We start from the raw sequence: 17,957 nt of genomic DNA on the forward strand, positions 1-17,957 counted from the left end.
ATTTTGATCTGTGAACCTGAAGGTTTGTTGTTCCTTCAGCTCAGGGCTCAGCCCTGGAATTAGGGCCTGTTTGGGCAGGACACAGAAGTTCTGCTGAAGGGGCTCATGCTGGAATCTCAGAGAAGCAGAAGTCGGGGTGGAGTCAGGGTTTGGCTGGTGGCTGGGAGGGATTGGGGTCCCAGCAGCGTCACGGTCCCCCAGGCAGCATCTCCCACCCCTGTAGAGCTCTGAGCAGCCATGGGATGGTTTTTGGGGGGGTTTTAAGCATCCAGCTTAAGTAGAAATGCCCCTTTTCTGCTCCTCGGTGCCCAATCCCTCTGCTCTTGCCTGCGGGACAGCCTGTGGTAGCCAAACTGCCCCAGTTTGGGAAGGGTTTGCACAGGAGCCGAGGGGTTCCCTTATTCCAGCTTTATCCCCTGTCTCCTGCAGCATTTTCCCTCCTTCTCCCAGAGACAAAACTGGTTTCTGAGTTTTACAGAGAGCCCCAGTTCCTGCAGGCTGCTCCACGGACTAAACTGCCCAGAATAACCACAGAGCTGCAAACAAGTCTAAACTCCTGTTTGCAGTGGGGTGTTTCTGTTTGGCGGGCCAGAACCATTTCATCAGCGTGTCCAAATTATAAATATGACCTTTGGGTTAGACCAGACCTAGAACAATACAAGCCCAAGTCCACTTCAGCAGCCCGAGCCCTTCACCAAGCTCAGGATGGGCAGAGTGGCAGCTCCTGCAGCCCCTGTGAGCCCTGATGTGACTGCAGAGCAGGAATGAGGGGGTTAATTTTTGGGGTGATCGGTGCAGTGCAGAGGGAGCCTACACAGTTCAACCTCCCCCTATCATTTTTAGGTTAATTCTAAAAGAAAGCGCAGTGGCTCAGGCGCCAGCTGGAGTTTTCTAGGTCACAGAAAACGTGGTTAATGCAGGGCTGAGCCAGCCAGGCGTGCTGCAGGCTGTCAACATTGCCTCTGCCACCCCAATCCTCATCCCCATCACGGCTGTGGGCTCAGCTCTGCCCCACAGCCTCACTGTGGGCTTGGGAAGCACCACCAGCACCTGAACCAAAAGCACCCCGATCCCTCAGAATCCTGCTGGGCAGAGCTGGGCTGAGCTCTCCTCCTGGCCACCCCCTGCCTCAGTTTCCCCACTCTGGTGGCACAGCAGCTTGGCCCCTGGTTTTGGGGTGCCCCGGGCTGGGCTGAGTTCACCCCAGAGTGGCACAGGGAGGTGGCCACGCTCTGGCTGGTGGCCAGGGGGCTCGAGGGGCAGTCCCAGAGCCAGGGCAGGTGGTTGTCACACTGTGACAGGAGCTGGAGCTGCTGCTGGCACAGGACAGCCAGCAAACACAGCCACCCCCACGCTGTGTTTGCTCAGAGCCCAGCTCATGGTGGGGATTTCATCAGCAGCTGCTCTTGCTGGGGGAAAAGCAGAATAATAAATAAAACCCCGTGCCTGGTGTGTCCCCCTCTCCTGGGACAGGCCAGGGGCTGGGCAGGATGGAACCAGCTGTGCTGGCTGGAATTCATTCTGCTGTTAATGCCCCTGGAACGCTGCTCCTGCTCTGGTTACTGCACCTGGCCCTGGCTGGGCGCTCTGGATCAATGCCCCATTCATTTCTGAGCCGTCAGACCCTGCACTGCAGCAACCCCCGGGAGATGATTTTGGCACAAAGCTGAGCAAAGCCACTGTGGAGGCACCCACCTGCCAGCTCCAGCCACCCCCCAGGGGCTCAGTGTCCCCAGCCCTGGGCTGGCAGGGATGTCCCCAGAGGCAGGACAGAACGGGGACAGATTTTTGCACTGCCCAGCTCTTGGTTGAGGCTCCAGTTGGAGCCCAGCTGTGCCATCCCACCCACCTCAGCCCCAGCAGGGGAGGCACCAGGCACCCAAACCAGGTATTTCATCCGTGGTGAATGCTGGAGAGATGCCCTCAGACCAAACAGCCACGAGGAAAGAGCTTATCCCAGGCAGGGTCAGCCCCTGGATCAAAGCTTAATACCTGGCTGGGCAGCACCTTCCCAGACCAGCATCCAAAATTTAGTGGCCAGCTCACATCCTGATGCTGTGAGTGAAACCCCTCTGCTCACTGCTACATCCCCTTCCAGCTGACCCTGGGAAAAGTGAAGCACTGGGGACTCCAAGGGTGGGAAAAATGAATGTTCTTAATTAAATGACACGGCAGCTCATGGGGACATCACATCCCTGCTGAAGGTGAGGCCTCCTGAACACCTCAGGTTTTTATGAGCAACTGTGCAGCTTGTTTATTGCTCTGGAACACGCTGCTGCCTGCAGGGCCAGGTGGGATTCTGGAATACGATATCCAGGAGCGACTAAAAGCCATGGAAAATCAGCCTGTCTCCTTCACCCCGCAGGGGCTCAGCTCAGAAAAGGAGAGGAGTCACAGGGGAGCTCCTGGATGGGACAACTGCACGAGTGGCAGCTGCTCCAGGAATGAGGAGGAGCCTGACGGGCACCACAGGAGGGATCTACTCCAAATTTCAGAGGGGCAAAAGCACTTGCTGTTCATGCCAGGAATAGGGAAGGATCCATCCCTGGGAGCATCCATCTTCCCTGGATGGGCCAAGCCACCCCTGAGCCCCAGTGCAGCCAAGAGGGTTTTAGTGACAATAACCCTGACACCCCTGGCACATTAAAAACCATAGCTGGAAAAAATACCTATCAGCAAAATTACACTTTATTTGTTTTGTTGGTTTTTTTTTCCGTTGGGGAATTTACTTTGATGAATTGTAACTTAAAAAGGCCTGGAAAAACCACATGCAAAAGGGTTTCTAAGTAGCAGCTAAAGTTTCTATTCCAGCATTACAAGCTATTCCAAATGATTTCCAAATTCCCAGCTATAAACTATTCCATTAAACAAACAGTTTTATCTTTAAACCCCCTCCACCCTACCCCAGTTAGTGCAGTGCAAAGGAAAAACCCAAGGAATTTACATATTATTTTCCAACGTATCCCATTGCAATTCCAAATGATCTGCGACGACCTAAAATAATACATAACAATTTTCCTGCCATCATAAAAAAAACATTTCCCTTTCTTATTCACAGATATATTTGTGGCAAATGGCTGAATAATTACTTACAAACAGAACAATCTCTTTCTTTTTTTTAACAAGTTTCTTACACCAGTAAACACAAGAGGGAGAGCTCTCTGGGGGAGGGGGTTTGGCAGGGCAGGCAGAGGGTGGGGGTCCCTTTGGGGGACACAGGTGCCCGTGACAGGGCTGTGCCCTTGCCACCTTACAAAATTGGCCACGTTAAGCAGGAGGGGCTGTAAGGCTTTAGGATGTGAGGCAGAACAGGAGCCAGCAGGAGTTTGTGTGTCCCACCCACCCAAAACGCCCCCTCAGCTCCAGCACAACCTCTGGAACGGGAATGGGACCCTCTGCTCTGCACAGGAGCAGGGGATTGTCAGCTCCCTGCTGGCTGCTCCCCTCAAACTGAGCACGGAGGGGCTGCCTGGGAGGGGTTAGCACCAAACAGTACCTTGGGAATGCCCTGAGCCCCCCGTGTCCCTGTCACCTCCCGTCTGCCCTGGCCAGACCCCACTGCACCCCTCACACCCCACGGGTGGGGACACTCCCGGCAGGAACAGGGAGCAAAGCAGGGTGGCTCTGGGCTCGCCACTGAGCAGCAGCGTGTCATTCCCAAGTCAGCATCGTTCCCTTGTCCTTGAGAGATCCAAAGTCTTCCATTCTTATCCCACTGGCACCTCCCAGACCTACAGCAGGATCCCACAGCAGGACTACCCCAAATCCCAGGGGAACGACAGCAGGGCGTGGAAGCACCAGCCCAAAATGTCACATATTCAGAGAGGCAGCTCCTGGGGCTCAGACACATGGAAGCTGTTCCCTGCCACGCTCCCACACGTGGATTTTGTTCGTATTTGCACTTTGGGAAGGACAGAGGGTGCTCAGGACACAGTGGGAATGTCACAACACGTGGACCTTTACTTGACAGCAGCAGCAGGAACAGCCTGTGGGAGGAAGAGCTGGGGGGCAACGCTGCCAGCCCCCAAAAGTGCACACAGCTGGGAAGAGGAGATGCTTTCACAGCTCAGGGACAGGATTCGGGACTTGATACCATAGCCCTTATTCAGGTGGGTTCACCCTGAGCTCATGAGGTGGGAATTGTCACAGCTGCAAGGAAAATCAGCCTGGCTTGGGGAGGACAGACCCAGGGACGCGTGCTCTGCATGTACCTGGTGCCTTGGTGGCCTCTGAAACCCTCGTGTGGAGCCCATCTCCAGTCCTGCAATGCACTGACACCTCCTGCTCACCAGTGGCACCAGGCTGCTCCCTGGGCACCCCCTGCCTGCAGCAAGGCTGGTGTGGGACTGAGGTGACTGTAAAGAAAATGGGCTTGGGGGTGCCAAAATGGCTCTTTCCCCTCCTGGAGCTCCATTTCCAGCCTACACCTGAGGGTCAAAATGGTCACAGCCCTCTCCTCCTCCCAGGCCAGGTGTGCCCACCCTGCCCCTCACCCTGGCCACAGCACGGTGGTGCCCATGGCTGCCAGGGCCACTGCCAAAATCCTGACCTGGGGACCCCCTGAGTGGTGTGGCAGAGGGTCTGCAATGCCTCCACAGCACAATGGTGCCCATGGCTGCCAGGGCCACTGCCAAAATCCTGACCTGGGGACCCCCTGAGTGGTGTGCCAGGGGGTCTGCGTGGCCTCCTTGGGGCTCCCTCCCCTGGAACCCCCAAATTCTCACCCAGGCACAAACCCTTCAGCCTCACCCTCCCTCCAGCATCCCCACAGTGGCTTTTAGAACCCCCTGCCACAGGAGGGGTGCAGTGCCCACGCCCTGCTGGGCACCCAGAGTCTCTGAGCTCTGTCCATCGGGGAGAGCGCGGCTCTCCCGGGGCTCTCCACCGGCGCCATCCCACAGCCCATCAATCTTCTGTACACGCAACGGGGGCCAGGCCGGGGCAGCCTGCACGGAGAGGGGGTCGTGAGGGGCTGCAGGGACAGTCCTGGGAGGTGTCCAGCACGGGGACAGTGTGCTCAGGCTGCAGCTGCTGGCTCCGGGCGCTCGACGACTTCCAGCGGCCACGGCCGCGGTCATTGCACGCCCTCCTCCTCCACGTAGGTCGAGGGGAACCAGCCCACCTGTGGGGGGACAGGACAGGTGAGCTGGGGGCTGGGAAGCTCCAGGGGAACAGCACAAAGCTTGTTGGAGTTCAAGGATTTGGACAACTCAGAGTCAGGGTGGGGTTGTTGGGGTGTCCTGTGCAGGGCCAGGAGTTGGATGTAGCCACGTTTCTCTTCACAGAGAAAAGCAAGGTGCAATTCTTCCCAAGAATATTTCTGGGTTTCACATTCTCTGAACTTCAGAGAAAGGAAAAACAATTCTTATCTCATTTGCTGTGCCTGTGCTGTGCCAAAGCAGAATGCAATGTGGAGATTGTTTACCCAAAGCGATGGTGGTTTGTTTCCTTGGCCTATCAGGACCAAGTGTTTGTGTGTGTGTGTGTGTGGGATTGTGGGGTGACAGCCACGAGATTCTGAGCAGTGGTGGGCAGTGGAGTGCTTGGCAGATTCAGTTTAGATGTAACGTAACATGGTTTAATACACTATAGAATAATATAGTGCAATAAAGTAATTAATTAGCCTTCTAATAAGATGGAGTCCTCCTCGTCATTCCTCTCCTTCGTCGGGGGCAAAAATATCAACTATAGCTGGACACCGTGATCCTTGTGGGGCCCTTCCAACTCTGCTTTTATAAGGGAGCTCCCGTCCTGTCACTGGGATTATTGCCCTGCCATCAAGTGCTGTTGCCAGTCCTGGATGTGCCAGATCCTGATGGTGTGAGCCCTAACCACCCTAATTTGGGATGGAGTACATCACCTTGGACACACTGCCTGTGAGCCAGGAAGAACCTGTCTCCAGTGCTACAGAACCTGTGGGATACCAGGCCAAGCCACCAGGCTGCTAGCTTTCCCAGCTGCTGAGCCTTCCCCCTGCAGGGCCTGCAGCCATCCTCCATGGGCAGGTTTAGGGAAGATCAGACCCCCCCACCACATGCTCCCACCCACCTGTGTGCCCTGGATATCACTGCCACTGTCACAAAGCACCAAATGGCCACACAGAGGTGGCTCTCACGAGGTGACAGCCCACCCAGAACCCAGGAAAGATGAGAGGACGCGGGACACACCCCGTTCTGTCACCGTCATATTTTCTGGAAAAATCCCCTTGCCCAGGATTCTTCTCCTGGGAAGCTGAGAAGCCTCAGAGAAAAAGGAAAACAATATTATCTCATTTGCTTCTCCTGTGTTTTGCTGCTTTGCAATGTGTTTGGACATTGTTTACCCACAGGTGATTGTTTCATTGGTTTCATGGGAATTGTTCTGACTCAATGACCAATCAGGGCCAAGCTGTGTCAGGACTCTGGAAAGAGTCAGGAGTTTTCATTATTATCTTCTAGCCTTCTGTAAGTATCCTTTCTGTATTCTTCAGTTTGGTATTCTTTTATATAATATAGTAACATAAAATAATAAATTAGCCTCTAAGAAGATGGAGTCAGATTCATCATTCCTCCCTTCGTCTGGGAACCCCACGAATACAAGACCCTTCCCTCTGTCCTCTGGAGGACACCCTGCTGCAGGAACGGGGCAGGAATTCCCCTGGATGCACTCACCCTTCCGTTGGTCTCCCCCTTCCACCATCCCTGGTCCCCTCCAATCCTGCTGTAGATCTTCACCACGTCCCCCTCCCGCAGCGACAGCTCCCGCATGTCCCGCGCCGCGAAGTTGTACCGTGCCACGGCCGTGCCTATGACCCGGGGGGTGAACACTGCCAGGGGACAAAGCACAGCGCCTCAGCAGCAGCCCCACGCTGGCTGAAGCCTGGGGAAAGCTTGGAGAGGTTCAACCTGGGTTTTCCACCATGGCATCGACAGCTGGAGCTGCTCAGATGGAGGGGTGGCATCCCCTGAGCTGCGCAGCCCTGCACGGGTGGGGTGGTCAGGGTTAAACTGGGTTTGAGGGGTTCTGGGAGCTTGGGAAGCCCCTCTCTGGTGGTCAGGGGTTTGGTGGGGGGCACTTTTGTGGGGTGGTAAAAGGCAGGATTTCATAGGAATGCACAACCATTAACAAAGAAATCATGGGGAAATCCTGTTCAGCTCTCAGGGTCAGCTCTGGGAGATTGCCTTGTGGAGCTGCCACCCAGCTCCCAGCACCTGATGGAACCACTTTGCAAATCAGCTTGGATTTAAGCTATTTCAAAACCAGAGTTACTGGGAATGGGTTCTCCTAGAGGTGTTGAGTGAATCCTGTGTGCTTTGCCATGAGGAGCAACCAGCTCCTAACCTGGAACCCCCCTGCTCCCGTCCTTGCCAGGGAGAAACCTTGGCAACTTGGTCCCATTAGAGACCAAATGGTGCCAAACCCTGACACTGACCAGCACCTTGGGATGAGGAGATGACCCCGGGAGCCATTCCAGGAGCTGACCTGCAGCAGCACAGCCCCAGCCCCAGGGATCTCCATCACTTCAGGCAGGGGATGCTCAGGGGAAGCACAAGGAGGGGGAAGGCAGGGGCAGCACTCAGCATTCCTGCCCCAAGGTCTGGGCACAGGGAAAAAGGCTGGAGAAGCACAGTGGAGGGATGGGATGGGCAGAGGAGGAGAAAAATGCATGTCCTCTGAAGTTCACCAAAAAGAAATAAACGCCCGGAGGGGATGCTGTGCTTCATTCCCCTCTTTCTCCCAGATTTCCAAGGGTTAATTTCAACAATAAAAGTGTGCAAACCAAGGTTGAACACAGTTTGAGGGAAAGCTTTGCCCAGGTTTTCAGCTCTTTGGGTGGAAGGAGATGAGGATGGAGATGGTGCTGGACACACAATGTGCAACTACTGGAGGGTTTGTCCATCCTGGCCAGGCAGCCAGGCTGGAGGATGGACAGAGATCATGGCAGCTTTGAGCTCTGCCATCAGGAGCTTGCCCAGAGCCCGTTGCTACACAGATCACTTCCTGCAATACTTTCTATGCAGTTAGAGAATCATAAAATCCCAGATTTGTGCTTGAAAAGTTCCGTGTTCTTCCCAACCACAGCACCACGCAAGGCACACGTGGCTTTGCTGGTGATTTTCTCCGTCCAGCCTAAAGGAGAGACTGAAAGATAAAAACTTCAACGGGAAGAAACTCTTGCAGGATTTTGCTCTGGTTTCATCAAGAGGGAGGATGACACCAGCTTGGAAAGGCTGGGGCACCACTGCACTCTCTGTGGGGACACTGAGCCCCAGATCACACCCGACAGCACAGGTGTGTCCCTGTCCCCTCAGCCAGGGGCTCCTGAGCAGCCCCAGACACCAGAGCTCAAACCCTGCAGGACACCGGGGTGTTCTCCTGGAGGACAAGGAGGGGCAGACTGGGACAGGGTGAGATGCTGATGCTCAGGGTGAGACACACGGGATAAGCAGGTTGAGCTTGAAGTACATCATGAGATCCCAAAGTGCTACATCCACTTGGTTTTGGTTGGTTTTAGCCCCTTTTCTCAAACAGCAACAAGTCCATCTCCTCCCTGCCTTGATTTTGGGGAGAGGGGGGAGTGCATTTTGCTGCCAACCAAGCCATGGTTAATTAACCTAATTAACTGATTGCCTGGGGCAGCACTGGGGACCCCCTGAACTGCCTGTGGGGATGGGGGGACAGGGGGGACCCCACAGGTCCCACTGGTGATGGCTTTCAAGCTGGGGATGGTGGCAGGTCTCTCCAGCAGGGAGAGGCACTGGTACCTGACCAGAAGGGACTGGAGGAGCTCTGAGAAGAAAAGTTGAGGCCCTGAGGACTGAGAAAAGAAAAGTTGTAGGAAGCGCAGGAGGCTGCAAAGAGGTTAGAGAGAAACAGAAAGAGGCAAAACACGCATTAAAAAGGAAATTAAAATAAAATATTCTAAGGCACAATGCTTTAAAAGCTGATGGAGGGGCACAGGGTAAAGCATGCAGAGGGTCTTGTGCAGGGGCTCCGAGCTGGGACAGCTGAGAAAAGGTCTGGCCACAGCCCCACAGCCATTGGGGGCTCCAAATTCATCCTGGGGTTGTATTTAATGCAAAAAGGTATTTAACCAACTTTAAAAACCTGTCTTCCTTCAGTATTCTTTTCTAAATATACCATGGAGAAAAATATTTTAAAGTTATTTTTCCCCACACAGCAGTTAGTTCTGCACTCGGGCTTTTGGACAAAACAACATCTTGCATAATTGCCTTTTTTTTCTTCCCATTTATTTTGATTTTTCCTTTCTTCTTCTTTTAGACACAGACTTACCCTTTCACCCACCATCTCCATTAAAGGAGTCCCACTGGGATTCAAGCCACCACAAGTGACACTGGAACCAGACCCATTAAAACACGAAACTCTCACGTGGGTGGGAAAGACAGGATAAATCCCACAAAGTGAACATCACATCCCTGCTCCCAACCAGAGGGTGGGCAAACCACAGGGTGAAAAACCACAGGAGGGGAACCAGCCCATCCCAGCAAAAACTGTCCCTTCAGAGAGCAGCAGTGCCAGAGAGCCCCAGCTGAGCCAGAGCCCCCTGACCCCACCACCTCCGGCGAGACCCATCCTGAAAACGCCACCAGCCCAGAAGGACCCATCTGCAAACTGAGCAACTCAAACCCCACAGAGCCAATTCCTTCATACACTGCTCCTGGAGCTGGCAGGAAGGGAAGGGTTTTCCAGGCAGCCCAGCTGGGTTTTACCTGGGGAGCGGGGGAAGGTCCTGGAGGTAGAGCGCTCCCGGGATTTGTAGGGGTATTTCAGAGTTGTGTCCAGCTGCTTGAAGCTCTCCTTCAGCGAGTGGCTCTGGTAGTACTCAACCAGCTCCTGGGAAGGAAGGAGAGGCACCTGGCTGTCTCTGCCACCCCGTGACTTGCAGAGACAGTGCTACAAGGGGGAACAAAAACCCACCAGCAAGCTCTCGAACTTCTTGGCTTCCGTGATGTGGATCCAGTTGTCCTTCTCCACCACCTTGATGTGCTTCACCTCCTCGTTGAACCTGCCAACAACAGCAAAGGCATTCAAAAAAACCACAGCCACGTGCTCCAGCCCTGGCTCGTCCTCTGTGAGTGAGAAATATTGAATTATTAAGTTGCTAAAGGGGGAAATACTCACTTAATACTGATGGCAAAGCGCTCGGCCTCAGCCGGCCGCTCCCGGATCAGGTAGGTGCCGCTGACGTGGGACTTGAGCAGGTTGTCTGTCTGATGCCTCTCCATGTTCCCTGCAAACCTGAGCCCAGAGGATAATTAGTCCATTCAATTCATTAAAATGAACTTGTATCTTTGAACAGGCACGTTTTGGATAAAAAGAGACATCTTTTTTAAAGGCATGAAGGGTGGAAGGCAGGTGGAGAAACATCTGGAATATCCTGAGCAGGAAGGGAAGTGCCCTGAGATATACAAGAAGTTGCTGAGCCACTGAAGCACACAGAGAATGGCCTCTTCCCTTTGAAGTACCTGACACCTGGAAAAACCCACTAATTGGGAATCAGTCTCCAGGTTAATGAGGCCTCAGCAAGAGCTGGAGAGCAGGGATAATTTATATCCATGAATTCATAAACCTGGCTGGAGCTGGAGAGAAGGAACAGCAGGCAAGCCAAGCACAGCCTCTCCTGCCAAGGCAGGAGTTGCCTCCTCCCTCCCACAATCATTTTCTGGGCACAGAAAATGGGAAGAGAAACCAGCATCTCTCTTTTTGCCTCTGACCAGTGAAGAAATCCCCACAGCTGCTGCCAGAGCTTTCAACACCACCCAACCACCACCGTGGCAGCTCCACGGCCGCAGAGAAAGCTGGACGCAGAGCACGGCTGGTCTGCATGTGGAATTCCTTGCTGGAGTGGATTCCTGAGCAAGCAGCACCCAAAAGGCAGGGCTGGCTGGTGTTTGTGCCCACTCACCACGGGTAGGCTGTGTAGTCGATCTCCCGCGAGGGCGGCCGGCTGTTGGGGGGCTGCAAATTGAGAATTGCTCGTTAGTGAGGAGCCAGCAGCTCCTCAGGCTGTGGAGCACGTGTGGGGTGCTCCTCTCCACGGGAAGCTTCCCTCTGCCAAGCCATCCCCGGATTCTGGGCTTGGGCAGAGGAGGGCAGTGTTGTAGCTGAGCATTTCCCTCTCAGCTCCCAGCTGGGGTGAGCAGGCTGTGTTTGTTCATTTACCTGAGTGGCTTTTAATTGGGAAGCAGATGACAACGTTACAGCAAGCAGCTAAAAGCAATTAAAATAAACCAAATGCAGTTCTCCTACACTGGGCCTGATCCCCAGCACTCTGCTCCTGGGTCAGAGAAGGAACAGAGCTAGGAACAGGATCTGATGGTGCCAACCCCAGCCTTGGGAGCAGGGCTGGGACCACCCTGCCCTGACACCTGCACCATGGCAGGAGGGATCCACCTCCCCTGTGAGGCAGAGGCCTTGCTGAAGGTCCAGGGAAGGACTGAGATCTCGAGGAGAAGGCTGAGAAGAGTGACAGGGACAACCCCACCTGCTGCACCCACCTGGCAGTGCCAGCTCCATCCCCTCTCTGGCACTTACCCTGGCATCCACGGGGCAGGGTTTCACCGAGGAGCTGGGGAAATAACCCGACTTCTTGGTCTGCAGCAGCCTCCCCTGCAAAGCCAAGCTGGGCATCAGACTGGGGCGAGCACTGGGGGCACTGGGCAGGGGTGCCCCAAACTGCCTCCCAACCCCCAGCACACCCCTGCACAAGGAAAGCCCCAAAATCAAAGGGATAATGCAGAAGTCACTGGTTTAGGAGTTTCCCAAGAGGAATGACCCTCACCTCCCACCATGGTGAGTCGGGGTCCCCCCTCAGCAGCTCCATCACGTCCCCAATTTGAAAGGTCAGCACTGGCTTCCCAGGAGGGGCTGGGTTTCCATGGTAATTCTGAACAGCCACCATTTTAGGACCTGGCAGAGAAGCAAAACAGTTTCACATCCTTATCCCAGCTGAAGAAAACCCAAACAGAACCAGCCCTCCCGAGGCCTGCTCTCCTCATCCCCTGACAGGGCACAGCAGGCAGGATTTAGGGGCAGGAAACATGAAAGCAGAAAGGAATGGTGTCCACAGTGAGTGTTCTTGGCTCCTGCAGTTACATGCATGATTGAGTTCCCTGAGCAAAAATAAACCCAGGAAGGACCCAGCCAAGCTGAAGCTCCAGCTCCCAGCTCTGCACCTGGAATTGAGCCTCACCAAGGAGCTCAAATCCAGGAGAGGAGAGGAAAATCAAGGAGAGGAGCTCTTGCCAGGCAATGCCTGGCCAGCAGCAAGCCCTGCCAGGCTCAGCAGTGACCCCACAATTGCAAAAGGGACCAGTGAACGCTCAGCTACCACTGAATATCAGCTGGACCTGGGACTCAAAACGCCCCTGAAGCTCCCAGTCAAAGTCCACTTGTCTCGCCAACAACTGCACATTAAATAAACTTCCCCCACTGCACCAAACCCACAGTGTTTATCCTCAAAATGCCTCCCCACCTCTGCCTCTCCCCTCCCAGCAAGAGCACTCTGTGCTTGTTTTGTTGGTTTTTTGTTTTTTGTTTTTTTTCTAACCACAAATTTGATTCAGGTTTCTTTTTGCCAGGCTTGGCTTTCCTTCCATCAGAAACAGCACAAAAACAAATTGTTCTCCTCCTTTGAGCCGCAGCAGGGGCAGGGCAGGCCCAGAGCTCTGTCCAGGCAAGTTTTAAACACAGGAAGATAAAAGTTATTGCAGTAACCTTTGTGACTGATGGCCCAGCAGAGCACACTGGACACGCCAGCAGGAAGATGCTGCCCATCAGCAACAAATCTCCCTGCCAGAACATGCCTGCTCTGCCCTGAAGGTTGATTTGGCACAAGGATGTCGTGCCAGGCTCTCCTTGGTGTCATGGGCAGGAGCTTTGCTGGCCCAGGGCTGGCCAGGGGCACAAGAGGACCCAAAGAAATTCTGGGGCAGCAGGGACAGGAGAGACCCCAGTGCCCCATGGCTGGCCACGAGGGAGCACAGGACCCTTCTGCAGCTACTCAAGCTCTTTCCTGGGTTTGGAAGGAGCCTCCCCCTCCCACACAGCCAGTGTTGGGGATTCCTGCAGCCACCACCTGTCCCTGCCCTCTGTCCCACAGCAACGCCCTTACCAGGTCCAGCACCCAGTGAATCCTGCAAAGAAAGAGGAAAAAGGCTCAGTGAGGACACATCAACCTCAGTTCTCCCTATCAGCACCCACCTGATGCCTTTGGGATGAGAAAACCTCTCCCCAAACCTCCCTGGAACCCCCCAGCCCGCGGTGCTCACCCCAGCTGGGTGCTGGCACCTCCTGAGGGCTCTGGTGCTGCTTAAACTGGGCCAGTTCTGGGCTGGAGAGGAGGCCACTGGTCCCCAGAGCTGTCCCACTGGTCCCAGTGCTGTCCCACAGGTTTCTGGGACCCCTCTGAGGCCAGTGCTGGCTCTTCCCATGAGCTGCCCACCCCCAGCCTGGACAAGGACACAGAGGGGTGAGGAAAAGGCCAAACCACATACCTGGTCTGCTGAAGAACCTGCAAGAGAAATGGTGGGGTAAGGGGTTAATTTAGCAGGCAACAACCCCCATTTTCTGGTTCTCCTGATGCTCTGAGTGTCAGCAGACCAGCAGCAGGGGGTGAGGTGAAGCAGGAAGGCCAGAGCAGAGCTGAGGTCACCTGAGTCACTGCTCTGCTCTGGGAGGGACTGCCAGACAGGGCCATTCCCTCACTGCCACAACGTTCTGCAATTTTGTTCCTCCCTCCCTCCACTCCTCACCCAAAATCTTCCCAAAGCCCCCCTGTGCCCTCCTCTGGAGCATCACCAGGGTTCTGCCCTGGGTGAGCAGAGGCCAGTCCAAGCTTCACCCAGTTTAGACCAAGGACACAAATTTTTTGCTGCACTTTGGGACATCTGGGGTCCAGAGAGGAGCTCTCTCCTCATCAGAAATGCTCTCTCTGCTGCACACCCTCCTGCTTTCACTGTTAGATGATGAAGAACTGATCAAGATGAACGTGACCAGTTCAGCTTCATCAACTGATGAAGAATTCTCTCTTCAAGAGCTGGAGATCCCACCCCTGCACAGAGCTGCTGTCATTCCCTGCCATCCATGGCATGCAGCTCTTTGTTTTGGAAGGTTTTGACTGCTTTGTTTGTATTTTAAACGATCATCCAAGGTGAATTACAGCCCTGGCAGGTGCGGTGGGAGCATACTTGTATTTTTTTTAATGCATTAACAAACATCAGTGCTTTATAAAGTGAATTTCTCAGATCCTTCGCGTGCAGCAACGAGCTGCCCATCAAATTACTCACCCATTTTGCAGGGAGGAATAATCTCCAAGCACTCCTTGTGAGCACCTGCTCCACATTTGGGGCAAAGGTAGCCCTGGTAGAAGGTTCCTCTGTGCCACAAAAGAAAAAAAAAAGTCAGAAAATCCCAATCCAGCCCCAGCTTTGAGATCTTTATTTCTGTGTTTTACTGCAGGACAGCAGGAAGGTTGTTGCTCACCTCAGGAACATCCTGCAGGCTTTGCAGTTGGTTGTCTTTTCAAATGTGTACATCTGGAAGTTGTGGTGGTTTGCGTTGGCTTTCTCTGGCTTGATGTTGGACCTGAGGGAAAGGAGCTGGGGGTTATCAGCCTGTCCCCAGGGGGCTGCTGGCATGGCAGTCACAGCTTGGACACCACACAGACACCAAAGCCAGTGTGGAAGGAGATCAGGGCTTGGTTGTGGAGAGAGGATTTTGCTCTTTACCTTCCCCTGGGACAGGAGTCGTGGGTTTGGCATCAGCCCAAGCCCTGCTCTGCTCAGCACCACCCTCCCTGCTCACCCTGCTCCAGCCTGCTGCTGCCTCATGCCCTGCACCAGGGTGAGGTGTCCTTCCAGAGAATCACAGAAAGCTTTGGGCTGGACAGTGAAAATCATCCCATCCCATCCCATCCCATCCCATCCCATCCCATCCCATCCCATCCCATCCCATCCCATCCCATCCCATCCCATCCCATCCCATCCCATTCCACACCTTCCACCGTCCCAGGCTGCTCCAAGCCCCGTCCAGCCTGGCCTTGGGCACTGCCAGGGATCCAGGGGCAGCCACAGCTGCTCTGGGCACCCTGTGCCAGGGCCTGCCCACCTCCCAGGGAAGGATTCCTGCCCAATATCCCATCTCAGTGTCAGAGATGCCTTGGCGGGGATGCTCAGAGAACAGTTCCAAGCTCCCTCTGCACGTCCAGCCCAGGTTTTGCCAGCAGAGCTGCTCTGCAGGGACCTGATGGCCCGAGACACTTCTCCCCCACGCCTGGCAAGTGCACCCGGGGCTGGAGCAGCCACTCATGCTCACATGGCCATTTCAAACTGCTCCATCCACTTCCTCTTCATCTCCTCAGTCTTGCAGAAGAACTGGAAGCCCTGTTTTCCCTGGAGGTGGATCAGGTAGAAGCCGTAGGACCACTGCAAGAGGAAAGAGAGCTGATCTCCCAGCAGAACCCAGCACACCTCCACTCACACACCCCAGGCCCTGCCCCCCGTGCTGAACCATGGCCAGGACAGCAGGGAGGAGGAAGGAGAGCTCCTGTTTCTCTAACATGCCACCATCATGCTTTCTGAAAAATCCTCTTTGCCCGGGATTTTTCTCCTGAGAAGCTCAGAAGCCTCAGAGAATGAAAACAATAAATTATCTGCTCTGCTTCTCCTGTGTTTGCTGCTTCAGAATGTGGTCTGGAGGTTGTTTTCCAACAGGAGCATCTTTGATCGGTTCCCTGTGAATTGCTTTAACTTAATGACCCACCAAAGCCAGCTGTGTCTGAGGAGTCACAGGTTTTTGTTACTCATTCTTTTCTAGCCTTCTGATGTATCCTTTTGTTTCTTTAGTATAGTTTTAATGTAGTGTTCATAATATAATATAATATAATATAATATAATATAATATAATATAATATAATATAATATAATATAATATAATATAATATAATATATAATGAATTTATAATATAATATAGTATAATATAATATAATATAATATAATATAATATAATATAATATAATATAATATAATCATATAATATATTCATACAATATATTAATGTAATATATTCATATAATATATTCATATAACATAGTCTTATAATATAATAATAAATCAGCCTTCTGAGAACTCAGAGTCAGATTCCTCATCTCTTCCCTCATCCTGGGGACCTCCAAACACCACACTACCACATCCCAGGTAATGCTGCCTGAGCCCCCTCAGCGCTGTGCACTTGGACCAGGCAGGATTTCGTGGTGGCAGATGAGAGACCCCAGATTCTTCTGCTCCGCTGGATCCTCCCCAGCCATTCTGTCTGGGGCTGACAGCAAGTGACAGCCCAGGAGGAACACTCTGACCTGCCCAGTGCACATATGCTCAGCCTGTCTCCTCGGCACACTGCACGCAAACACACCACAGCCAAAGGGCAGCTCTGCTTACCATTTTTCCATGGGACTAGAAAGCATGGGAGAGCAAAGTGGAGAGAGATTTCATTAAAACACAAAGCCAGCAGCATTCCCTCAGCAGTTCTTGGCTCTTCTCACCCCAGTGTCCCTCGTCCCACCTGCCCCGCAGCTCTTCCCATGGCATGGGAGTGGGTTCAGCTAAAGGGGCTCTGCTAAAGCAGGAGCTGGGAGGTTTCTTATAGGAATGAGCCCCTTGTTGACAGAGTGACAAAACCATCCTTTGTCCCCTTAAAAAGGAAATAAGCCCAGAAGTTTCTCTCCTCAATTAGGTGAAAAGACATCTCATAGGACCTGGGGGACTTCACCTCAAACTTAAGGACAGACAATTGGACAGGAGCCAAAAAGTCCTGCCTGAGCAATTTACCAGAAAAAGAAGAGAACAAAGGAACCAATGGCTTTTGGGAGGTGTTTACCAGGGGCAAGGACCTTTCCACCTGGCTCGGTTTTCCTCTGTAAAGAGTTTTGTTATTTTGCCTTTTATTAAAACCTTGTTGTTTCCAACACTCCCACAGAAGCCATCCTGCTGATTTTATGCCTTCTAAGGTAGCTGAGCTATCCTGGGTGTGAAATAGATCTCCAAGAGCTGATGAGACCAGGCTGGAGGAGACCCATATTTCAGTTTTTCCTCCATGGCTGCAGAGTGAGCATCAAACCACAGGGAACTGATGTTCCTTCAGCACTTTGAGTGCCAATTTTGGCAGCCTGGTGTGCAAAGCTGCCTTTCCAGGCTCCTCCACCCTGCAGCTTGTGGGAGAAAGAACATCCTGGACCTTCTCTCCCTCCTCCCTGCCCTCCTCTCCTGCCCATCTGATGTCTGCTCCCTGACACTGGGCCAGAAAGCAGAGAGCAGCCTCCTCCCTCCTAACTCCAACCATCCCAGCCTCCTCAGGGCTGCTCTGCCAGGACACAGGTCAAGGATCCAGCCCAGCCCCACATTAATAAACATTTCCCAACGCTATTTAAGGCTGCCTTGAAAGTTGAGCATTTATTTTCCAGCTTTTTTTTTCTATTTTAAAAGGCTAATGGGAACATACTACCCTGAAACAGCTCCAAAATGCTCTCCTGAGCTAATCCTTGGTCCACCTACCTTCTTAATGTCCTTGTTATTCATGGGGTCATCAGTCATCTTGTGGAAGAGCAGCTCAATAATTTCCTTCAGCTCATAATTGTATCCTTTCCTCTTGCAGACGATCACCACTTTATCAAATAAAAATAAATACCTGCCCAAAGCAAGCAAATAAACAAGCAACCCAGTCAAACACATCATTTAAAAAAAATCCAAGGGGAAGGATTTGGAAATCATCTGCCCAGGGAGGTGGTGGAGTCACCATCCCTGGATGTGTTTAAAAAAAGACTGGATGTGGCACTTGGTGCCATGATCTAGTTGAGGCGTTAGAACATGGGTTGGACTAGATGATCTTAAAGGTCTCTTCCAACCTAAAAATTCTGTGATTCTGTGATTCTGTGAAAGCTCTGAGGAGCTCCCCAGCTCAG

At 53.0% G+C, this 17,957-nt stretch overlaps 1 protein-coding gene across 6 annotated transcripts in view; it reads right to left on the minus strand.

Moving 5' to 3' along the window:
• Nucleotides 1-2,666: 2,666 nt before the first annotated feature.
• Nucleotides 2,667-17,957, minus strand: part of VAV2 (vav guanine nucleotide exchange factor 2) — a 125,034-nt gene continuing 109,743 nt past the window's right edge. For 2 of the 6 annotated variants that reach the window (XM_038156700.1, XM_038156701.1), the window contains 16 exons: nucleotides 17,551-17,683; nucleotides 16,438-16,452; nucleotides 15,316-15,425; nucleotides 14,485-14,586; nucleotides 14,289-14,377; nucleotides 13,497-13,513; nucleotides 13,115-13,136; nucleotides 11,783-11,910; nucleotides 11,536-11,610; nucleotides 10,907-10,959; nucleotides 10,123-10,239; nucleotides 9,919-10,006; nucleotides 9,711-9,834; nucleotides 8,745-8,831; nucleotides 6,651-6,805; nucleotides 2,667-5,122 (listed from right to left, as the gene is read on the minus strand). In XM_038156700.1, coding sequence (XP_038012628.1) covers nucleotides 5,075-5,122; nucleotides 6,651-6,805; nucleotides 8,745-8,831; nucleotides 9,711-9,834; nucleotides 9,919-10,006; nucleotides 10,123-10,239; nucleotides 10,907-10,959; nucleotides 11,536-11,610; nucleotides 11,783-11,910; nucleotides 13,115-13,136; nucleotides 13,497-13,513; nucleotides 14,289-14,377; nucleotides 14,485-14,586; nucleotides 15,316-15,425; nucleotides 16,438-16,452; nucleotides 17,551-17,683 — 1,363 coding nt within the window. In that variant the 3' untranslated portion in view covers nucleotides 2,667-5,074. The remainder of the gene's footprint in view (nucleotides 5,123-6,650; nucleotides 6,806-8,744; nucleotides 8,832-9,710; nucleotides 9,835-9,918; nucleotides 10,007-10,122; nucleotides 10,240-10,906; nucleotides 10,960-11,535; nucleotides 11,611-11,782; nucleotides 11,911-13,114; nucleotides 13,137-13,496; nucleotides 13,514-14,288; nucleotides 14,378-14,484; nucleotides 14,587-15,315; nucleotides 15,426-16,437; nucleotides 16,453-17,550; nucleotides 17,684-17,957) is intronic. The other 4 variants (XM_038156702.1, XM_038156703.1, XM_038156704.1 and 1 more) reach the window with 3 other exon arrangements.

Source organism: Motacilla alba, chromosome 17 (assembly GCF_015832195.1).
Source record: "Motacilla alba alba isolate MOTALB_02 chromosome 17, Motacilla_alba_V1.0_pri, whole genome shotgun sequence".
In the NCBI taxonomy this organism is placed as follows: Eukaryota; Metazoa; Chordata; class Aves; order Passeriformes; family Motacillidae; genus Motacilla; species Motacilla alba.